Raw genomic sequence first — 23,685 nt, forward strand, 5'->3', positions numbered from 1 at the left:
ACACCCACTGCTTGTGAGCGCACATGCACTCTCATCCTCTTTCTCTCCACTGCAAACATATCGTGGAACCTACAAAACAGCTGACATTACAGCAAAGCTGCACACAGCAGAGAGACGAATGAGGTGAAAGGATAGCAGAGGTGACAGCTCTTAGACTGTTGGCAGCATGTGACTAACTCTCACCGACAAAGTCTGTGTGGCAGGAACAGTGGGAGGACAAGACAATCACCGCAGAGGAAAAATAAAAAAACAACAAGAGGAGAACAGAGTCAAGCCAGCAGAGGACTGCAGCCGAAACTAAGCCATTGCCACCAAGGAACGGAAGGGACAGTTATCAAAAAGGTAAACTTTGCAACAGTAAATCCAAAGAAGGGAAAGGCGGAAGGTGAACCATGTGAAAACATGGTCTCTGCCAGGTCTCCCAACAGCTTGCAGCAGTGTCAGCAGAGCAGTTTTGTTAAGCCAGTGAGTACAAATTTATTTTCTTTAATATTCAAATCTTATGTGCATGCTTCAATTCCTTTTTGGGAAAGCAAAAACTAAATCAGAGGCTTTTAAGGCTCTGTTGTGCAAATACCAATATTATACATTTTTGAAGGGGCTGACCTTGAACAAATGTACAGACTGTAAAAATTAAATGGCAAGGGAAAAAGAGCCAAATGAAAAAATTTGGGCCATAGTCCCAAGCCCAGTTTGAGTTGAAGTGAAAACCGGTCACCGCATTTAAAACACAAATTTTATTTTGTGGGGAGATCATCTGTGATCAATGTTATAAATTATCTAAGTTCAGCTAAAAAACACCCGTATATCACTTGCTGCACATCATTGTTCCAAGGACCCAGTTTACGAAATGTGGCTGCATGGTATTTTGTGATTTATACTTTTGAGTTTTTCCTCACAAATAGGCTAAAATGCTGCTTTATTAGTTTCAATTAGATGTACCTTAGGAACAGATATTCTAAAATATTTATGAGAAACCTTTTTATTGTAAAAACATTTTGTATTTAAGACATTTTTATTCTTATTTGTTCAATTTTTAGGGCCTACTCTCAGAAAGAGCAATGCCTCTGTTCAGCTGGATGAAGTGGTTGCATCAAACGAAAGCGCAGACTGAAGAATCTCTGAACAGAACAGAGGTCGTGCCCAGTCATATGCTGCTCGCAGAGCTCCTTTGGCACATAGAGGAGCGAGAACGTCTGGCCAGACAACTGGAGCGAGAGAACAGGCTGGCCCACAGTGCCCTGGGTCTCCGCTGGTTTCAGAAACACCCAAGGCTACAAACACTACTCTCGTCGTCAGAGCTACACCAGCTAGAGTTCCTCTGTTCTCAGGTTCCCCAGATCCACACAGCAACAGTCATCTCCAGGTGTTTACAAGCTCAACATATTCTGATGTCAACAATTTCCAGTTTCAACTAACCCAGGGCCAAAAATAGAGCACACGTGTGAAAAGGAAAACGTCTCTGCAAGATTAGGGTAGCCTGTAACTAAGGTTTCCCCCTCAGCTACTATATAGAAAAAGAAATAAAATAATAAAATATCTGCAGAGCCCATGGCTGAGCAGCACTGTGACCTACTTACTTATCGCACAAAAACCTTACAGCTAGGTCATTAATGTGCACTTATATAACCAAAACACTACAGAAGAGCACAGACTGAAATGTGGGGGTATGTTTGGGACATTCTTTTTACTCTGTCACATTTTAAACAGGCCATTCCTCAAATTACAAGAAAAGCAGGCCGACAAAACATTTGACTCTTTTAAACAAAAGAATTCAAGCAGTATTAAATTCTTGAATTAAGTCAGGAAACAATTGTACCGGTTTATAACTTTACCAATATATTATTCAACAGGTTTCGTGAAGTTCTTGGTACTAACGACGTACGGCCCTGGGAGCTGGCATCTGTCTTCAAGCACATTCTGATAGACTTCCTCAACCAAAGAGAATATAGTGAAGAAGACAGCCTGTCAATGGCGGTTTGGAGAAGCCAGTGCGAGAGGCAGTGCTTTGTCACTCCCATTACACCCCAGTGGGGAGGTCAACAGAGGGAAGAGATCCCAACAGTTTCTGGATATGTGGATCGAGCCATGAGGCACTCAACTTCATTCACGCCCAGCGGGGTCTGGGATCTTCCGTATTACTACCCTGGGCCTCGACGACCCAAAGGAGAGAGCACAACACTGTGAGAGGACACACCTCTTCACAGCTTTGACTGCTACATAAGTAAACTGTGGCATGGAGACAGAGTTCCATTTATAGCATTATTTAACAAAATGTGAAAACATCCTATAAAATACTGAGGATGAACCCTGAATATATTCCTCATTGAATGATTGGTTTAAACACAAATGAAAAAAAAAAAAAAAAAGTATTGTTCCTGGTGTCTGTAGCAGTCCTGCACTACGTGAGAATACACACTTTTCTTTATTTTTATTTCTTTATTTATTTTATCTTTATTGATTCTCAGGAAATTATAATTTACATAGGCCTGTTCTTCACTGAATTAACTCCATTTGAAATAAAGTGAACAAGTAAGGCATTGCATTATAGCAGTCCAAACAAAGCAGTGATTTCACTTCCCCGGGAAGGACTATAAAACAATAAGAAATAAAAAGAGAACAAGAACAAAAACTAAAAAGGAAACACAACAATGAAAAAACTTAATAAAATTTAACATATTAGGAGAGTGGATTGGTGAGGAGATTCAATCAAGTTTGGTGTCTAAAATTGAAATCAGATCTTTTAAGTTTTACATAGTCTACCTATATCCGCCACCGCTGACAGAATTGCTAATTCTTGTGATTGGGAGAGGGTGTTATTTTTTCCATTTTATATATGTTAAATGTTATTTCCAGTCATCTAAAGTTAGTTTGTCCTGTGATAACCATTTTCTTGTAATGTTTTTCTTACTTGCTGTGAATAAAATATTCATTAAATATTTATTTCTTTTTGAGGCTTCTTGAGGAAATATACCAAAATACATAAGCTCGATCTCCAATGGAATGTTCTGTTTGAAAATATCTTGTAAGGCATTATTTATCTCTTTCCAGTAATCTTTTATAATTGGGCATTCCCAGAAGACATGATAATGTTTGCATTTTAATTTCTTCATTTCCTCCAAGATACAGGAGGATTTCTATCAAATATGCACACTTTTCTAGGGTAAAAATTGTTTAGATTTACAGCTTTTATTTCAAGGTCAATCAAGAGATGACTTCTCGAACATGCCTGTATTATAAAATTCTAGAACATAGATGCATTCTTAATTTTTTTGCAATATACCTGATTTTTTGGTGAATGCACATGTTTTCTTTAAACTTATAACAGGAGGGAAAAGGCTTCATAAAAATTCAACGAAGGGATTGCTTAAACCTTTGGCCGACAGGGGGCAGTGGTGGTCTGACAACCTAATATTTAAAAAAAGGTTCCGGTGGCCATAGCTGCCCACCATGTGGCTAGCTAGTTTGTACCAGTTATCTTCGCTTTTACCCAAATACGCAGAATAAAAAAAAAAAAATTAAAAATTACTAGATTCGCCTCTTTTTATAGCAACTATTGTGTACAAAATTAAGTAGAGGGCCTTTTTAAGGCTTTTTCTTTAAGCGAAAAGATGACATCTCTTACCATCAACGGTTTACAAGCAACGAGATATATTTGCATTAAACTGGATTTCAAGGTTAAATAAATTTAAAATACAATTTAACACTGAACATATTCTAATCCCTTCCCTAATAAAGCTTTCCAAATTTCAGGGCCAGACTAGGTGTCTAGCTAGCTTGTCAATTTAGCATCAATTAGCTAAAATGTTCCATGGCCGTTTTTTTCCCCCTCATTTTCCTCACCTGCTCTCTGTCGGTGAAGCACATTCGGTTTTGCTCTCATATTTCCGATTCGGTGAGGTAAATGCGTTCCCTGATGTGAACCACTTGGATATTTGTTCACCTGTTATAGAGTGCTTCATGGCGAAGGTCACCTTTACACCACTTGCCCTGAACCAATAAAGGCACGCAGTGGGAACTGGTCGCAAAATTGAAGTTGCTAGGCAACCGACCCTCCAAGCATAGAACAGTTGAAAGTTTCCAGCAAAAACAGAGCTGTGAGGGGTTATTTCTGTTAAAGATATTAGGTATTTTTTGTTCTCACAAGTTTAAAAAAAAAAATCTAACACTCATATATGATATCCAAATGAGTTTTTTGTTTAAAAAAAAAATTATATACACACGTGTATATATATATATATACGTGTGTATATATGTATGTGTATATATATATATACACACATGTATGTGTATATATATATATATATATACACACATATATATACATATATATATATATACACATATATATATACATATACATATATGTATATATACATATATATATACATATACATATGTATATATACATATATATATATACATATACATATGTATATATACATATATATATACATATACATATGTATATATACATATATACATATATATATATATACATATATATATATATAATTAAATTAAGATCAAAGTCAAAGCTAACCATGCAGGAGGCAGTAAAATAAATTTATTCAGTACCAAAACACAAAAACACAATTTCACTGTTTTCAAATGTACTGGCTTTATATCTAAAAATAATGGAATAAGAGAGCAACTGATATCAAAATAGTAAACAAAAATTTACAAGTAAAATTTGTTGATAATTTTCGGCACAGATGAGATGTCATTCAATGTCGAGCGTTGGGATCCCATTGCCATCCCGCATTAGGTTGATCTCAGTTCTGAGTTTTTGATTTTCCTTTAAAACAAAAAGCAGGGCATAATCATTAATCTGATGCATTTAGACTTTCATCAGACCACAAAAAAACAAAATAGTTTGATCACAACAAATCTTACCTCCTGCAGTCTAGTATTGTCTTTTTTCAGTTTGACTAGATATTCGATCCTCTGTTTGTGGTTCTTGTGTCCGACAAGTTTTCCGTTCTCCTCAGAGAGTTTTTCGTTTTGCTTACGCAGCAGCTCATTCTCCTGTCAGAAACAAAAAAAAAAAAAAAAAACAGTCTTATCGAAGTACTCAAAAAGAAGAGAAAATTGCATATTGATTAAAAAAAAAAATCTTCAGTCACAGCAATAAAAAACAAGAATAGCAATATTTTAAGAGGTGATGAAGCAATTAACATGTAGTTTAGATAATATTACTCAGCTTTGTATAAAACAGCAGATAATAAAAACAGCTGGAATCATTCTTTAAAAATCGAACATTTCTGACTATAGAACAAGATAGAATCAATTTGATGCCCCCACCCTATCTACCGTATTATATTATGTTCAATTCACTGTTTTGACCTGGGGTTACAAAAATACATGAAAGAGAGGCTGTTGGGTTAAACTGGAGGAATTTATAATGAAGGAAAAAAAATTAATTACACTAACATCACTTAGGCATTAATCTTACACTCATGTCAAGCTGGATAATTTATCAAAACTATTTGTAAAGCTATAAGAAAAATACATGGTAATAAGTAATCCAATTATTGTTTTTGTTTCTTGCCCAATATGGCATAATTTCACATCTTTTGCGGCAGAAACCCCCCTTTAAAAAAATAATTTGGAAACAACACATACTTTAAATATCAGATATCACGGGTAAATTGCTTTTCTTCTCCTTTGAGGACCGATCTAATACAATATTATATTATAAATATAATATTATACCTAATGTACCTACCTAATATAAATATAATATTATACCTAATGATTTTTTACAGTATGCCCATTTGGCATACATTTTTCTAAGCAGTCTATGAAATATTATAATACATAATTCCATGAGTAATATAGGATCATAGGTACAAGTTTAAAAAGAAGTTGAGAAGAAGAAGAATTAATCAAAAATGAATGGGGAATTGTGGCCTAGTGGTTAGGGCATAGAGCTTTGAATAATGAAGTTCTGAGTTCCAGCCCCAATCCCAGACTTCCACTGTGGGTCCCTGAGCAAAGACCCTTAACCCCCCACTGCTCCCCGGGTGCTGCACAATGGCAGCCCACTGCTCCTGCTCCTGGTTAAAGACAGAAAGTTAATTTAGTTGCTTTGGCTTTTGACAGTGTAATGACAATAAAAACGCTGTAAAAAAAAAAAAAAGAATGTCCCTAAAGTATGTAAGTAGCTTTACTACAAAAAAAAAAACTGTATATATAATTATAGAACAATTAAGAAGATAAACAAACACTAAAATATTTACATACATTTATTTTAATGACTGGCTTTTTAGCTTGTAGGTTACACAACTATAGCAAAAGCATCGGGTGTTGACAAGAGCATAATTTTGTGTCCCAATAAAAACAAAGGGATTTCCATTTAAAAGGCAGTAGAAAAAAAAAATCTGCCAACATCTACTGAAACCATGCAAAAAAAAAAAAAAAAGTTGCTTTAGCTGAAAATGACAACCAGTCTTTTGCAAGTACAACAAAATTAGCTAAAGGCCTCATTTATACAGATGTTTGTTGTGATGATAAAATGCAAAACATGTACTTTTTTTCTCGAGTGCTGAGAAATCTGCCTTTTTATAACCATGGCTAAATAATTTTGTAGATCTTAAAATGTCAAAACCACTAGTCTGAAATCATCACAAATCTGAACAATTATAGACAAAAAACTGTCTTGATCTTTCTTCTTTAATGGGACCTTCACTGATTAATAATGGGAAATTAATACAAAGAAATCCAAATCTTAAGGGATAGGACTATAACGTGTAATCTACAGTCTAAGTTTCATTAAAGACAGTGACAATTAATTTAAAAAGTCCTATAAAATAATAATATGAAGTTTTCAGCTGTTGAGGTAATCAAAAATGTTAAAGCCTGGTAGTTTAGCAGATGTTTTGAAATTCTAAAACACAATACACACAAAAATGAGGTTGCACAAAGGATGGGTGTCAATAATTATATGAGTGTCATGAAATGTCTCTTTTTATAAATACTAAGCCATTTCCTACCTGTAATAGCTTCTCCTCATCATGCACCCTCTGGTTTACTTCTCTCAGCTCCAAACAGCGGTTTCTCAACTCAGTGGTTAATTCCTGAATACAGGTCTGTGACTGAGCAAAAGAGGTTTCCTGCTCCTGCAGTCTGTGGCACAAAAAAACATGGCCGTAACATAACGTAACATAAAAAATAAATAAGAACTAGTTAAGAAGATAAAAAAAATGACCCTGTCCTTACTTTCTTTGAGCAGCAGACAGCATCTGCAGTATTTGGTTCTGGAACAAGAAGGCGTGTTAAAAATACAACCTTAATATGAGTGAACAGAGATTAGCAAAGGACCAGATTCAAACCTTTTCTGCTCTCTCCTCCTGCAGCTCTTTCAGCACAGTCTGCCTAAGAGCTTCGCCTAACTCCTTACTGAAAACAAAGAAAATGTTTATTGTCTTCACAAATTTCATGAATAATAGCTGGTGGAATGGTGTTATGTATTCACATGAAGACAGCCAACCTATTATTGTCTCCAGTCTCAGAGAGCTGGTTGTCCTTGGTGTAAAACTCGAGCAAACTCTGGATCTCCTTTAAAACGATTTCTTTATCCCTAAGCTCCTCCTAAAAAAAATGCACAAATATAAATGTGGATTAGATTCAACCAAGATATATTTCGAAATATTTGCATTGCCAAATAAATAAAGTTTCTTCTTTTGTCTGAAGCAGAAAGAAAGGCTAATATACTTTTTTAAATCAGAACATTTTCACTAGGTAAACCTTGAGCCTGCGAATCTCCTCGTTTTTGGCGCTCCTCTCAGAGTTCAGCTCGGCTAGAAGAACCTCCATGGTCATCATGGAGGAACGTCTGTTCTCCAGCTCTCGCTCTTGGCTCTCCAACACCTCGTTTAGATCTCTGTTAAAGCTGCCGAAACCACAAGGAGTCTGAAACCCAAGAAAAGCAATAGAAAATTTGGATACATGAATGCATTTAAAATGGGGCTGGTTTGTGATCATTCAAACAGAATAATATGTTTCAATTAACCAAAAAGAAAAGAGGTGTTACCCGATTTACTGATTTGGGTGTGACAGTCGGCTCAGTGGGTCTATATTCTCCATTTCTGACAGTTTTCTCAACAGCCTCCTGCTGTTGTTGCACCTGATATGACAAACATTTTGTTTTCCATCAATTCTTATTTCAAGTCCTTTATTATATTGTCCTGTAATAAAAAGGGGCTAAAAACTGTACCTTCAGCTCTAGATTTTTTATGATGAAATCCTTTTGTGCTGCCTGCTCTTGTGTTGCATGGAGGAGGCTTTGCTGCTCATCACAGACCTTCATGAGTCGCTCAACCTCCTCGGTCGCATAAGTCATCTCCTCCTGCAACACCTCAACCTACAGGAAAAAGACAAAAGCAATAAGAAATAAGTGAGCATTACATAGGAATAAAAAAGTGAAAATGAATGAACATTAGCTTCGAAAACTTTAAGGCTATATGTTTGGAGAAAGTAAAAAGTTTTGGTGCAGGTTAAAAATTGCACATTCGTGGAAATGGTTGTAAAATAAAATGACTAACAGGCTGCCTGTCGACACAGTGGTTCATTTACAGACATACAGAAAGTAAAAAAGCAAAACTGAGTTATCAGTTATTGAGCTTCCTATACTTACTTTGCATAGCAGTTTTTACATGGTAAGATATAAAAAAAAATGCTCTTCAATCTTAAGTAGTGACATAAATTCAAAGGGTGAGAATAAGCACAGTAGTAAGAAGAGATCCTAAATAAAGAATAAATCTCTCAAATTTAATCATGTATAGACTCCAATATGTTCTTATTGCACATATATTCACACTCCTTGCCATTTTAGGCCTTTATGAATGGCAAAGTCAGAAACTTGCACTAATTAAAAAAAAACAAAAAAAAATCACATAGAAAATTCTATGTAATTCTATATAACTTAGATATCACCTTTTAGGTTAAGCTTTTTTTAACAAGGTGAAAGGGAAATTAAAGATGTCAGAATTGAAATGACGATAAAGTGAAATTGTATATGAATAAAACAAAGAAGTTTCAGAAAATTATTTTTGAAATAAAACGCTGACTTTAGACAGTGGGATAGCTGAAAGGTCATTTGTACAAGAAAAACAAACCAAACACACATGACATCATTTTTATGATAAAGAACCATTTAAACTATTAAATGTTAAAATGCTTTGCAAAAGTGAGCAATGAGCATGGCGCAACATTTTGTGTTAATAATAAAACTTCTATTTGTAAAAATTATTTATTTCTTTGGGACCTATAACCCCAAACCTTAATCCACTTTTCTACTGACTTGCCTAGACTTTGCCTATCTTAGCATGTTTTGCCCGGTGCATGATTTTTCTGTCTGTACCTGCTCTGCAGTATGGCTGAACAGGGTCACAATATGACAAACTATTGTTCACTGGTGTTCACTGATTGGTCATGGGGATCAGCTGTATGTCTGTATCAGCTCAAAGAGGAGAAATGGAAGGAACGCACACCACAGTTTGAAGAAAGAGAGGACTAGGCTGTGAGTAAATGGAAGCAGTAATTATACGTTGCTGGGTAGAGGATCGTCCTGTGTCTTGACGGACAGCCAATCGGATCCTGCGGCTCAGAGCTGGTGAAATTTTTTTGGGTCTACCACTTGACTTTTTTGTTCCATAACCCTCAGGATGATTTTAAAAATGCAAAATGACTGTCTTACTGCATCCAACCTCAGCAGCGATCGCACGTTGTGAGAGGCCTTGCTTATGCAGCTGTACAATCCTACCACGTTCAAAGTCAGTGAGCTTTTTTGCTTTTGCCATCAGGAGGTCTTGACAGTGTAAAGACTTGACAGAAAATGAAATGGAATCCAGATTTTTGCACAGCTTTTGGCTTTTAAAGACTATGTTCTAAAACTTTTAATCACCTGAAAAAATAATGTTTGAGTGTAAATGCAGTTTTCAGAAAATTCCCTGCTCAAAAGTTCTTGTCTCTTGCACTGATTTTTTCCTTTAACCTTGTGAAGCGCTACTTTAAACCTTCTTAAGATCCAATAGTGCAAATTCTTGCAATTTTTTGACTGGTCTTAAGATTTTGATCAGGAGTGTGTGTATATATATATATATATATATATATATATATATATATATATATATATATATATATATATATATATATATATATATATATATATACACACACACGCACTTTATATATATCCCCACGCATCTTTTGTTGCTTCGGCACCTTCTTCTTCTTTTTGACTATTTGAGCCAATTTAATGAGTAAATTTCTCCATTGTGAGATCAATTAGGTCAATCAATCAATCAAGTAAGAACAATAAAGTACGGCTGTTTACTTTAGGAACAGCCTGAATTTTGAGGGGATGCTCACTAATAACAATGTGGTGGGAAACAATACCTATCGAGTCCTAGAGAATAGGATCATCCACTCTCTGAAATACTCTGATGTGTATTCAACCAGCTTCAGAGCCATGAAAATTGCATCTTATGACAATCTCCAGATATCTTTTGTCTCCATTTAAAGTCGTGGTGTAGACATGATTGGGAAAAATAGATGCCTCATCAGAGGAGCGAAATGTGTCCTTAAACTCACGTTTCTGGGCTGAAGACTGCTGCAAGCAAATTAAAATAACAGATGATAATCTCAGCATGTTACCTCTATTTTGTTGGACAACATCTTTCGCTGCATAGTTTCTTTTATATCAGCGATTTCAGCGTCCAGCTTCTGGTTTTGCCCTCTTATGTTGTCTCTTTCCGCACAGGCAGCATTATACTTGGCCTAGAACACATTGCATTATTAGATTATTATAATAAAGCAGTGGGACGGTATGAAACTGATAGAAGCTTAAAATAGGGAGGATTACGGTGATGTCTTTAATGTCTCCAGACAGATGGATGATGCTCTCCTCCTTGTGGCTCAGCTCAGCACGAAGATCTCTGGTTTGGTTCATGAGGTCTAACAGAACGTCCTGATGAAGAGCACACAGTGTTATTCTGACGTGAGACAGACAAACGGAGGTCAGATTTAGCAAACATCAGAACCTGGTTTACTTTGTCATGTTTAATCTTCTGCTCCAAGCTGGCAATCTTTACGTTGGCAGAAGTCAGATTCTGCTCCATTTCAGCAAGCTTGGATGACTAAAAGACAAAGTCAAGACAATAAGAATCAGTTACAAGAATGAATAATCATTAAGCGGATTTGTTAAGCTTGCAGAGCTGCAGAACATCACTTTGACCAACCAGTTGTTGATTTTGTAGAGTTAAATCTGAGCCTTGTTTTCGGAGCTGTGAGTTCTGCTCCATGGTTTCAACAAGCTCCCTGAAGTAAAGGAAACATCCGTCATGCTTTTGAATTATATCAAATGCTGACAACTTTAGTGCAGTGGAAGAGTCTTTATAATGTGTGGCTAGCTCACTTTGACGTGCTCTCTTTGTTTTCTCTCAGCTGTGTCATTAGACTGTTTATGCGCTCCTGCTCAGCTTGCAACAAATTGTTTAAACGCTGCAGAGAAAAAGGGGAAAAAAACTTAGAGCCAGAAATAAAACAGTGGCTGCAGTTCAGAGGGATAAGTGTAAAGTGGAAGGGTTCTATTACCAAGACCTCCGCTTTCAGCTGGTCGACCTCCCTCTGCCTGTCCACCAGTTCCTGTTGTGCCTGATCAGCCTCAAACTTGGCCTCAGCTTGCAGCTGGTCGAAGGAGTCCTGCAGATTTCTGTTCTGCTCCAAAAGCTGCTCCCACTCCAGCCTAGAACAAGGATGCAGAGGATCTTAGCACATACTGTAAATACGTGAGATCAGAGGGCATGTTGAACCTCTGCTTACTGGACTTTGTCAAGTTGGAGCTGTGTGCTGATCAGGTTGCTGGAGATCCGACTCATCTCCTCCTGATGCTCATGCTGAGTGTCTCTGAGCTTGTTCTTCACCAAGGCCAGCTCCTTGTCTGAAGACTGCAGGACCAACCGTAGATCTTGGATCTCACTCCTCAGAACTATAAATCAGAAAGCATCTCAAGCTAAGTTCAAAGCAGAGCTTCACACAGAGGTTCACAAAGAGGCCTCAGAGCCTCACCTTCTGCAGCCTGTTGTTCAGTCTGAAGGCTCTGCTGCAGGCTGCTGACAGTTTCCTGAAAGATGAGCTGATCTTTGTTCCTATTGGTTCTTTCTGCAATAAGTTGCTGTAAACGATGTAACAACGACTTACTGGGAGGAGTCCCAAAAACATATCTATAAATAACTTCAGGTGGGATAAACTTACCGCCTCCTTTTGATCTGACTCCTGGGAAATCACAGCAATCTGCTCCTCTAGCTTTGCAATTTGCTGCAACAACTTGCTGTTATTCCTCTCCTCTTCGTTCAGCTGTGTTTGAACGCGACTCACTTTAACCTGGAAGAGAAAAATGGAAGGTCAAAGCAGGGACTCTGAATGTCCAATGTCCAAGTCAGTCCACATTAGTGCACCTGCACTTGACGCAGCTCTTCTGTCAGAGCCATCTCCCTCATGTCTGATGGAGGCTGCTCAGACGAGATGTCTCCATCGTTGTCAATTCCGTTCAGATGTTCTGGACTGGAGAACGCCGTGAGCCGGGAGCGCAGGTTATATCCTTTAGTGGGTGTGGTGAGAATCTGGTAAAAAGATATTTAATGATACCCTTGAATTCAGGTTATTTAATATTTCTCTCCTTTCTCTCATTGTCAAACATGAAATCAGACTAAATGCTTCCTGTTGGGAATGTCAGCAGTGATTACCAGAATTATTTATGTTTGCTAAATTCCAAATTTTCTTTTCTTTAATTTTCTTTTTTTATATCGGAATCTTCCTTAAATAGCCTCATTAGGTAGCAAAGCTTCTCAACCTGTACAAAATAAGTCAAATATTTTGGGTCGATCTGTTGCTGTTTGCAGGAGTCCTGGCAAAGTCGACAGATGATCAGAAACTACTCAGCTTTGCTCACGTTTCTGTGGGACTGAGATCAAGGCTTTGCTTAGTAACCAAAACATCTCCTTTATTCTGAAAGTAAATTGTTTGTACATTAATTTTATGTCTAAACTGAAACCTTTTCAGAGTTTTTACAAAATATTTTTGCATACTTCGCAGTCGGGACAGTTTTCCCAGGCTCCAATGCTTGCCTTCCTGTTCTGAACTTAACCATAGTCATCTCTTCATCATCATTTCATCATCAGTCATCATTTGTTTTCAGCTGTGACAGACCCACCTTTATAGTTTCAACATGAATTCTGTTCAGCTCAGAGACTTCCTGTTTCTTGTATGCATGAGTGGCTTCCAAAATGTTTTCCAGGTGCTTGTTGGATTTCTCCAGGTACCTTTTGTCAGACTCCAGCTGAGAAAGCTGTCTCCTAAAACAGAGAAAATAAGCATTCAGACAGTATTCAAAACAAAAGGAAGCGTGTTAAGGGTAGAATTCTGGAAATAGCAGAGTTCTGGATATCAATGACAAACCAAATTTAAAATCTGAGGGAAATCTTATCTTGTAGGTGAAACCAGGAAATGCAATACTGTATGAAGCTGATCTTATTTTGTTTGATGAAGATATGAAACACGAAGCAGAAAAACATGACATTTTCTGACTTCATTCTGCTGCACAAGGCATAGGGATGAAAAGCGATAATTTAGCTTTCACCGCAAGCTAGACAGTTTTTACAATTTGACCAAATGTCAGAACTGCAGAGAAAATGGATAATGTTTTTACAAATTCCAACTTAAAATTAGTATTGCCAGAAACTGGTGAAAACTACAGAATTAAATGGCAGACCACGGAAATACCTACTAGTAATAGGGCTGAAACAAATAATTGGATTTAAAAATTATTGAAATAATCGTCAACTGATATAATAATCGATTAATCATTAATGGAATTATAGAGACTCTAGAATATGCCTTTATCTGACAGAATAACACACTTAGAGCATAATTATTCCAAAATTGTAAATAAAATATTTAAAAAAAAGAAAAATTATATATATATATATATATATATTTTTTTTTTTTTTATGTATTTATTTTTGATTTTGTACCTAAGATATGTACTTCGCTTAAGATTTAGGATACATATTGTGATTTAAGATATACAGTTCAATATAACTTTTTGATACAAGCTATGAATTTAAGATTTGTATGTAAATTTAAGAGTTAGAAACAAATATGATATTTATTAATAGATATAGAATGTAGAAACAGATTTGACGTATATAGTTGGATGTAATATCTAAATATTACATCCATTTAACATTTATATTTAGCATTCTGCCCCTAAATGTTATAATAAAAGCATTAAATGTGAAGGCAGTTTGATAAATGACACAAATCTGATTTATACATCACGGACATCTTAAGTTGTGCGTCTATTCCTTCATCTTCCATTTACTCATCTATCTTTTCCCCATGTGGTTTAATCACGACTCCAGTATATATTCATGTTAAAACCTTAATGTCAAGGTGTTTTTATGCGTTCATATATCATTTCTCAGTCCATATCAGTGGGAAACCTTAGTGCTATCTTTGAATTGCAGCCATTAGTCATATAAATGTTTCAATAAAGTTTTATAGTTTATATTTTTTTTGTGATGCATTGAGTTTTTCCAAGTTTTATGAATAATCTTGTTTGTATGTTTCATGTGTTTTCAGTATACAGTTAAAATGTATATAAATAATTGTCCTAATTAAAAATAACACCCTCCTTACTTTGTGATGTCTTTATACTCCTCAAAAGCCTGCAGGGCGGCTGTGAGGTCTGACTGTTTCTGCAGCAGTTTTGCATTCAGCTTTTCAATTGTGGCTGCAGAATCTGTGGCAGTGGAAGCTGAGGAGGGCATGGAAACTGTGGAACAGCAGCAGGGGATTATTAAAACTAAAAGAGAACATTTATTGACTTTTTACAGATGCTGGATGCCAACAGTCTCACCTTCTGTGAGTGTTTCAGATTCCAGCGCCTTCTGGAAGGCCTCCTCCAACTCTGCTGCAACTTGGGTGGACATTTCTTCAACTTTAATCACGGATTCCAGAGAACGCAGCAGCCTGTTCTCCTCTCTGAGATTGTAATTTTCTGCTGCGTATCGAGTCATCTTTGGATGATGTTCCACCTTAAAAACAAAAAAATAAAAAATAAAGCAACAGTCCTTCAGGTTATGACATAAAAGAAATATGCTCCTTTCCCTCAATTCCTCAAATCCAAACCTAGAAAATTTGAAATAACCCGATTTAATTTTTCCCTCTTTCCAGAAAAAAAGAGTCAACAGCAGGTCTTCTTTTTACCTGATCACCCAAGAGCTTGATCTCTTTTTTCAGCTGGTCAATCAAAGTCTGGGACTCGACGTCAGACAGCGAGCTTTGTCCTGCCTTCAGCTTCTTCTCCAGACGGGTGATGTGATCTTCTCTAAACCTGATGATCATTCTGTTAGAGTGGATGAACTTGTCTTTTTGGGTCCAGGCCTCCTCAAGATGAGCCACCTTCTTGAGCAGGATCTATAAATAGTAAATAGATTCCTTAGTACTCACAGTCCAACTGCTTCCCAGAGTAACTTCAGATCCCCTCACCTTCTTCTCCTCGTTTTGTTTTTTCCACAGACGCAACGCAGCCATATACTTCCCCTTATAAAAACTATCCTGTTGGTTTTCCCCAGGCAGACCTGGCAGGAGTCATACAGAACCGAGTTAGACAGCATCACACACTTGTTTCATTGACCAATGTATAAATGTTCAAAAATACCTAAAAAAAAAAAAAAAAAAAAAAAAAAAAAAAAAACTCATTTTGGTGGAATTAGTAGAATTAGGGGTTGGGTATTGCCAAAGAAGTCCCGATTCGATTCAAATCACGGTTCACATGCCACGATGCGATTCTATCACGATGCATCGTGATACTTGAAATATTGCGATGCATCGCAATATTTTCACTGATTAGAAAAAAATACAGCCATTACCAGTGGCTGACTGGCTGCGTCTGATCTGGGTGGTGTCTTCAATTGATACATAACTGAAAGCAACTGAATTCATACATAGCTGTATCTATTGAAACAACTTTTGGAGGTACTGCCATGAAAACAAATACTGGACAGAAATATTACTATTACTGGAGTGGACACACTGACAAAAAGTGCTTAGGATTTATAAAACTTGAAATAACAACATAGGGATAATAAGTGCCGTTTACATGGCCTCAGTGGTCCTTTAAACCACTGAAATGAAAACATTCAAATGTATGACATTTCCCCTTTTGCAAATTACGTGCGTCATATCAAATCCCTTTTTACCTTCTTTGTTTTTAAACCCAAAATGCATCCAAACATCTGACTTGAAATGTGATGGAGCCGGGCGATTTTTCTCAGTCTCCTCCGTGTTTTGTTTATGAATGACTCGTCGCAGTATCCCTCGGACGGAAATGCTTGTGACACAAGGCAGCGGGCGCCAACACATCCGCAGCGACTTCTACTAACTGGAAGCTGTATTCCACTTGTTTTTGGCGGATGTGCGGCAACCGTTCATGTATTATATTTATTAATTTTTTAAATTAAGAATCGATACTTTGCGTCAAGATGCAGTAGATCACAACAATTAGAATCGCGATGCATCGTCATGACGATTATTTTGCACACCCCTAAGTAGAATAAAGCTGTTGGATGAGGTCGGTGCAGCCCTTCGTCCCTGAGGGTTCTTTATTTTCTCCTCCTGCCATGCACTCACATGCACCATAACGAGCCTCAGGAAGCTGGCTTATCTCCGTCTCCCACTGCATTTACTAGAACTTCCTCCCCTCCTTTCTGCATTTCTCTCCGCTTGCCTCCGAAGCGCCTCCCTGCAGTCGCACCATGGCTGTCAGGAGGAAGCAATCCGGCCGCTTATTACCTCACGCCTGCCACCCATGCATGTATTTCATCTCTCTGACCTGCTGAGCCTTACAGTAACTTTCATATCTCAGGAAATATTTATATTTTTTCCCATGCAAACAAAAAAGCTATGTTGTTTTTGTAAATTTACAGCACAGAAAATGCCTGCATTAAAAATGTGTAAACTGTGAAAAAAAAATCACAATTTTCAAAAAGACAATTTACAGGCCTTATTTTTTTTTTTTTATCTTTTTACATTTAATGAGCCTGAGAGGCTTATTTGTTCATTCTATCCCATAAATCTGGTTTAAAATAGAGCAGCTCAGAACAACATGTCTGATTCAACTTTTCTTGAGGCCTCTTTAAATCCCTAACCAGACTCAGTAAGCGTTTTTGTGCAGGTCTCTCACTGATGGGAGATGCCTGTGCAAAATACAGAGAATATCAAACATCCATATGATCAAGAAGATATTGTTATTTTTTTATTGATTTAGTAAATCTTCTAGATGTTTTTTTTTTTTAGTCACTAATCTGATTTCCTTATTCTGTATTGTTTTTATTAGTGTTTATGAACTTCCTGTTGATGAATGTCATGACATATCTTTGTGATGTTACCCATGAGAGGCTGAGGTCCTCCTGGTGCAGAGTCTCCTCCTGAAGAGGTCAGAGCCTGAGCCAGCTGCTCCTTCAGCTTCTTCACTTCTGCCTGCAGCTGCTTCACATTGCCCTGCGTGTCCTCATTGATGACAGCCTACAGTAACAAGAATCCATACAAAGGTTTTTTGTAAAGTCCCCAAAGTCTGCCGAACAATGAGACAACGTATGAAGACACACCTTGTTCTTGATCAGCTTTGCTCTCTGAGCAAACTGCAACGTGGACAACGTTTCTCCAAAACACTTGGAGCCTGGATGCACATTAGCTATAATGTAGGTCTTTGCATTTCCCCCAAGAGAATCCTGAAATAATATATTTTTTAAAGTGTTATGCAGATGTTATCCTGTTTAATTAAACAAAACACAACACTACAAACTCTCACCTTGAGCAAGAAGGTGAGTTTAGATTCCCTGTAGCAGATGTGTCGGCTCTTTCCGTTGGACACATCCACCAGGGCCATGATGACCTGACCCAGACACATGAGGGAGCGATTGATGCTGCTGGCCTCCTGCAGGAGAGGTGCAGCAACTTTAATTATAAAAACAGATTAAAGAAAATAATGCAAAGGAATGCAATTAGCCCGAAAGCTGTACCTTGAGTCTGGACCCCTCTGTGTGAGTGTCCTTCTGTCTCTCAGATCCAGCCAGATCCACCAGGTTCAGCTGGGACCTTCTGATGTTCACCACGTCGTTGAGGGACTCCTTGGACTCAACGATCATGGTGAACACCGCATGAGATCTGGAAGACTCGCGGTTCATGGAGGTGGAGGCCACACGCCGGTTGCGCCAGCCAGTAGAGAGCACCTGCAGGGTTAACGAAGCAAAGACATTTTTAAAGGGAGCCAATTAATCCTTCCTCACTAATAAAACAAGATATTATTAAAGCTTTAAAAGCTTAGACCTGGGTGTAACCCGATTATAGTTGCTACTTTGACATTTCCTACCTGATAGGCTTCAGCTGCTGAGTTCACAAACTTCTCAACAGCTCCTTCAACAAACACTCCTTTCTTAATGTTCTCCCGGAGGAAAAGACTGGCAGAAGCTGAATCCAGCAGGTCATAAATCTGCTCGTTGTAGATCTCAATAAAGGAACATTTGCAGAGGAAACTCTTGGACAGTCCAGACTGTTTTAGTGGAAAAGGAAAAAAACAAGCAGTATTGCTATGAGTAGACACAACCAGGCTGTTTTTTTTTTACTTATGTTACGGTCACTGACTTCTAGGGGCTCTCTTCATTGAGAGCTCTCTTTTGGTGTTTCAGTTCTTCCTGGCTGCCTTAGGTGCAATATGTAGGAGCTCATCAGCTACCCCATAAAGAGCTTCATACTAGAGATGTCAAACATTAGAAAGAGTTTTATTTTATAACTAAAAAGGGGATGGCGTTTTGTTTGTTCATTTCGCCTTGGAGACCCTGAGGCTTAAAGCGCCCCTGTGTTTGCTGTCTCCTGTGATTTACCTCCTGCTGACTTAAAATCAATTATATTTTGCTACTGACACCAACTGTTTAGGTTATTGACTTCTGTGTTACACCCAAAATTTACCCTTAGTGGTCTTTTTTTGGGGTGGGGGGACGACATTAAAACCTTTAATGTCAAAAGTATTTCTTTTTAATAAGTAGTAGAAAAGAATATCTTAAATGAAACCATATTTTTTCTAATGTAACTGTCTGATAGGATTAAGCAAGCTAAACGTTCTCAAAAAGAAACACATCATAGCTCACTTTAAAGAAAGAGCATTAATTCTGCTGAATAGTAGAAAGTGGTAAAAGAGAATATTTCAATATATATTCATGACCTGAAGCTAAAACATCTTTGGGTTTTCCAGTAGGACAATCATCTAGAGAGCACCATTAAGTCCATCTCCGAATGACTTGAAGAAAACAAAAGGGTTCAGGACGGCCTAGTTAGAGTTTTGACTTTATGAAACCAATTGAGGTGCATTTGCATGACCTTATGCAGGCCATACTATAGCCAGATTCCAATAGTGTTAGCATTAGCATTGGTCATTTGGTTTAAAACTTTAAATTTTTTCTTTAATAAATGAAATTATCTTCTAAAAGTGCTTTTTCTAATCCCTCTGATAATCTTGGATACTTGAAGTATCTAAGTGTGACCAAAAAAGCAGAAATAAAAGGAGAGCTTGTGCAAGCTTGTGTTTTTACCGCTCACCTTTTCCACTTCCCTGCCAATGAGGAAAAACAGGTACTCAAAACTTCGAGGGATGACCCCCCTCAGCTCGTCTGTGAAGTTGTCCAGCTCAGACGGACCTGCAGCCAGAAGGGAATCGGCGTGACTTTGGTTCTGTTAGAGCTTCAGTACAAACGGCAGCAGCAGCGAATACTCACCAAGCATGGTGAATGTTTTCCCTGAGCCCGTTTGTCCACTGCAAAGACAAAATCAGAATCTCATTAGCAAACGAGCTGTTGCTTCATATGAAGAACAATAGTTAGGTTATATTTTGTTTCATAACATACAATTATGCTGTACTTACTAGGCAAATATAGTACCATTATATCCATTCATGCAAGACTCAACAATATTTTTGGCCACACTGTTAAAAACAGCATCCTGTTGCAGAAGTGAAGGACAAATATTATTCTCTGACATGTTAATTTCTAATAAATAGAAACAACTGCAGATTATTATTAACAGCATTAAACCTGAGACGTGTCCATATCTGCGACATGGTCATAGGTGAAGGTCCGTGGTTCTGGTTTAGAGAGCAGACGGATGGTGTTGGGTGAGCTGACATTCAGACACAGACTCTGGTCTCCATCAGTTGTTAGCCCGGTTCCCTTGGTCAGAGGTCGCACTCGTACAAAGACTTTAATAGAATCGCTGTCTCCGCTACAAGGCAAGAAAATGACACACGGAATAATGAAGGCTAAGCAGCAGATGGAGCACGGTTTAGTGAAAGACCAAAACAGTATGGTTCTGATTGTAATTTTAAAGAATTAATATCTGATGATAATCATCTGTTATCAGAATCATTCATTCTCAACTGAACCAATTTAACAAACTGGAACTATTTACTTACCTCGCCTTTTAAGATAGAAAAAAAATAGCTGCCAGTAAAATAAACTGAAAAGGACTAAAGTGATAGTGACTCAAAAACATAAAGTGCAGTGCAACTGCAATAATCAAACCAACTACTGTGGAGTCTTTCCTTAGCTCTCTACTGTTCAGATACAGGATTTTTACAGGAATGAATAACTATAATTTACTACTTTTTAATTCCTCATTTTACAGGCACTTTTGTTGAAATTAGCATTTTCCCATTCTCTAGCTTTTACTTTGCCTCGAAATTCTTTTTCGAACATGCTGCTTTACGATCAACAGGAAGCAGGTCTATTAGTTATATCTAATATATCTGACGAAATTGTTTTTATAAACGTTTTTCTTTTATTAGTAAAGCATTTTAAATTCCATGATAATCACATTTAATTAATTTTAATGCCAAATAAGGCCTTAATTTTAAAAACTAATAATTTAATGACCTTTACTGATTTTTTATGATCTGCGGAAACCCTGAGATATTTATATATCTAAAGGAAACACATTCCAGGACATTACAACTTTTTTAATGCTCTTTTGTACTACATACACTCTTTTTATATTGTCATATTTTTATCTTAAATGGCATCTTGCTTCAACTCTTTGTAATCTATATAATCCTCTGGAAGAAGAATGTCCTTTAAAAAGAATTTATATACATAAAATATATATAAATGGGGTGTTTTCTGTAAAGTTGCGCGAATGTTGTTTTTTAGAATTATTTTTGTTTTTACAAAAATTCGATATTTCATTTTGATAAATTTTTATTTAGGAATTTATTACTACTTTTTTCAGTGTTTGAATTACTAGTGTGAATCCATAATTTCCTTTAAGAGGACTTTCAAGAACAACTGCATCACATCCCAGAAAGACTTGACATAGGGGTGCAGCTGTTATATTTGTAGCAACTGTGTGGCAGTAACATGTCAATATGGATAGTAAGCTCTCAGTAATCACCTTATAATGCTGATGAAGATTCTCAGTCATCCGGATCATAGTCATTCCGTAAAAGTTTAAAAAACAATCCACTGGACTAGGAAACCAAGTCCAGTGGATTGTTTTTTAAACTTTTACGGAATCGCCGTATAATAACTTAATCCAAATGCATAAAATCATTCAGAACCCGATAACGTGGCTGAGGGATGCAAATAAATGTTTTGTTTATTTTACTATTTTATTTTGTTCTAAAATAAAATAGCTGTTAAAATGTGAAGACTGGGTTTCAGATATTTTAAATCAAACCAAATCATTTGCCTGGTGTATTTATGAAGAGTGAAGAATCTTGATTAGTTTGATACAAAGGAAGTCGTTTAGAGGTTTTATAGCCTTGTTTAACCTTGGTACTGCAGCTAAACCGACTACATCTGAGTTTATTTACTGTCTCAGTCAGATATGTAAAAAAATACACAGATTTATACAAGATTTATCTAAGTAGTGACCTCAACGTGTATTACCTAGCAGCAAGAAGAGTTACATCTCCAGGTCCTGAAAGAAGAAGAGGTCGGTCAGATTAAATACTTCTTTCACAGCTTTTTCAAAATCAACATCCTGCGACGGATTAAAATGCATGACTACTAAACTTCCAGAAATAAGCAAACATTGAAGGTTTTCTGTTTGTAGTTTTAATACGCACTTCGCTTTAATCCAAGATACCACCAAAGAGGATAAGTATTATCGGCGTTTTAAGTCCGTTCAGACACCAATCTTACCTTTTCCACTGGAGCTCATGGCAGCAAAACGCTAAGAAACCCACACAACTAAAAAAATTGCTTCAAATTTCAAATATCATGAACAGCGCTATTAAAAGGGCTTTGCTAACATTGTTTACATCCTTTAAATTTGGCGGGCGGTTGTTTCCCCTTTTTCCTCCTCCTCCTCCTTCTTCTTCTTCTTTCTATTGTACAATGTTGGTTGACAAACAAGTTTGAGGATCACTACAGCCACCTACTGGAAAAAAGCGGGGAACTGCTCAAACATAAAAAAAAAAGTACCATTTCAAACAGGCACACCATCCTAAAAGGTTAGATTAATAAATGTCTGATAGCTTTTGCTTTTATGGACTTTCAGGGGAAAATAAATAAATAAATGGATAAATAAGATAGATTTTATTTATTTATTGTTTTTATTTTATTTGGACTTTGCACTCTAAAGCCTTGTTCCTCCAGCTGCTTCCTGATTTTGTGTCAAATAGAAAAACGAATCAAATGCTTTGTCACAGCCTTTTATAGCCCTTTAAATAAACATTAATTTGCCAAAAAGAAATAATATATACTACGATATATATCTTTATATTGTAACAGCCCGTTCTTTACTGATATGTGAAAGGAGGTGTGTCCCCTCTCGGTTGCCGTACAACAAGAGAGTTCGCGGAGTTCTGTATTAGTTTTGACACATCAGAGTGTGGAGTGGAAAAATAAACAAGACAAAAACAAAGAGGAGAGAGAATTCAATAAAAGATCTTAAATTTCAAATTTTGATAAATTCTCCCTTTTTTCTAAATCTTTGTACGTTGTAGATCACAATGGAAAGTAAACGTAAAAGAGAGCATTTCTGCTTTCTTTGGCAAAATATTAGGGATTAAAAATACGACAAGACTGAAAGCTTTTAAAGAAAGAAGAATGATCAAGAGACCCATAAAGGGAGGCAACATAACTTTCAACAGCTGAAGAAATAAGAAGTGCAGAATAAACGGATGAATAAGAGAATAAAACCACATAGTCCAGGAATCCATCCTATTCAAGTAGACCACCTGGTTTTTGTTTATTATCTGTTTTACAGTGCAGAGATGTTAGTTTTGAATGTTGTTTTGAGACATTTTGCTGCTCAGCAGAATGATTACCAACAATAGCTCCCATAAAAGTGATGACTCTAATAAGTCCTTAAGGTCTTGTTCAAAAATTCTCCTCTAAATTAATTAAGTTCTTTACATATTTTGTAGAAATATATTAACATCTCTGCTGGAAAATGTCTCCCACCCCATGCATGAAGCTGTTGCAGAACTGGAGAGCTCCTTCAGTGACAGACTGCTGCACCCTAAATGCACCAGGGAGCATGATCACAGATCCTTCCTTCCAGCAGCTGGAAGACTTTATAACTACCACTGTTCCCAGCAACCTCAATAAGTTGTTACATTCACAC

The 23,685-nt window shown here is 36.9% G+C and overlaps 3 protein-coding genes across 3 annotated transcripts in view; 1 reads left to right on the plus strand and 2 right to left on the minus strand.

Annotated features, from left to right (window-relative positions):
• The window catches only part of tdrd9 (tudor domain containing 9), a 57,436-nt gene extending 53,291 nt beyond the window's left edge, over positions 1-4,145 (minus strand). The window contains exon 1 of the mRNA XM_038286181.1: positions 3,844-4,145. Within this exon, the coding sequence (XP_038142109.1) occupies positions 3,844-3,962 (119 nt within the window). The 5' untranslated portion in view covers positions 3,963-4,145. The remainder of the gene's footprint in view (positions 1-3,843) is intronic.
• rd3l (RD3 like) lies at positions 46-2,943 on the plus strand. The gene is made up of 3 exons (XM_038286186.1): positions 46-465; positions 1,034-1,366; positions 1,854-2,943. Exons 2-3 carry the CDS (start codon positions 1,062-1,064, stop codon positions 2,185-2,187), a joined length of 639 nt encoding a protein of 212 aa, XP_038142114.1. The 5' UTR covers positions 46-465; positions 1,034-1,061; the 3' UTR covers positions 2,188-2,943.
• Positions 4,146-4,547: 402 nt separating the features above from the next.
• kif15 (kinesin family member 15) lies at positions 4,548-22,437 on the minus strand. Its single transcript, XM_038286258.1, has 35 exons — positions 22,257-22,437; positions 22,002-22,032; positions 20,154-20,340; positions 19,985-20,061; positions 19,839-19,876; positions 19,663-19,760; positions 18,440-18,619; positions 18,090-18,299; positions 17,879-18,004; positions 17,676-17,798; positions 17,457-17,592; positions 15,556-15,647; positions 15,274-15,483; positions 14,924-15,101; positions 14,704-14,839; positions 13,217-13,358; positions 12,462-12,626; positions 12,259-12,387; positions 12,073-12,178; positions 11,827-11,992; positions 11,599-11,749; positions 11,420-11,505; positions 11,244-11,322; positions 11,055-11,141; positions 10,868-10,972; positions 10,660-10,782; positions 8,219-8,365; positions 8,036-8,128; positions 7,750-7,914; positions 7,493-7,593; positions 7,335-7,401; positions 7,222-7,259; positions 6,996-7,128; positions 4,897-5,028; positions 4,548-4,798 (listed from the first exon to the last, which is right to left on the minus strand). The coding sequence occupies exons 1-35, from the start codon at positions 22,273-22,275 to the stop codon at positions 4,724-4,726; spliced, it is 4,131 nt and encodes a 1,376-aa protein (XP_038142186.1). The 5' UTR covers positions 22,276-22,437; the 3' UTR covers positions 4,548-4,723.
• Between the last annotated feature and the right edge of the window lie 1,248 nt (positions 22,438-23,685).

This window comes from Cyprinodon tularosa, unplaced genomic scaffold (genome assembly GCF_016077235.1).
Source record: "Cyprinodon tularosa strain WSP-4 unplaced genomic scaffold, ASM1607723v1 ctg222, whole genome shotgun sequence".
Taxonomy (NCBI): Eukaryota; Metazoa; Chordata; class Actinopteri; order Cyprinodontiformes; family Cyprinodontidae; genus Cyprinodon; species Cyprinodon tularosa.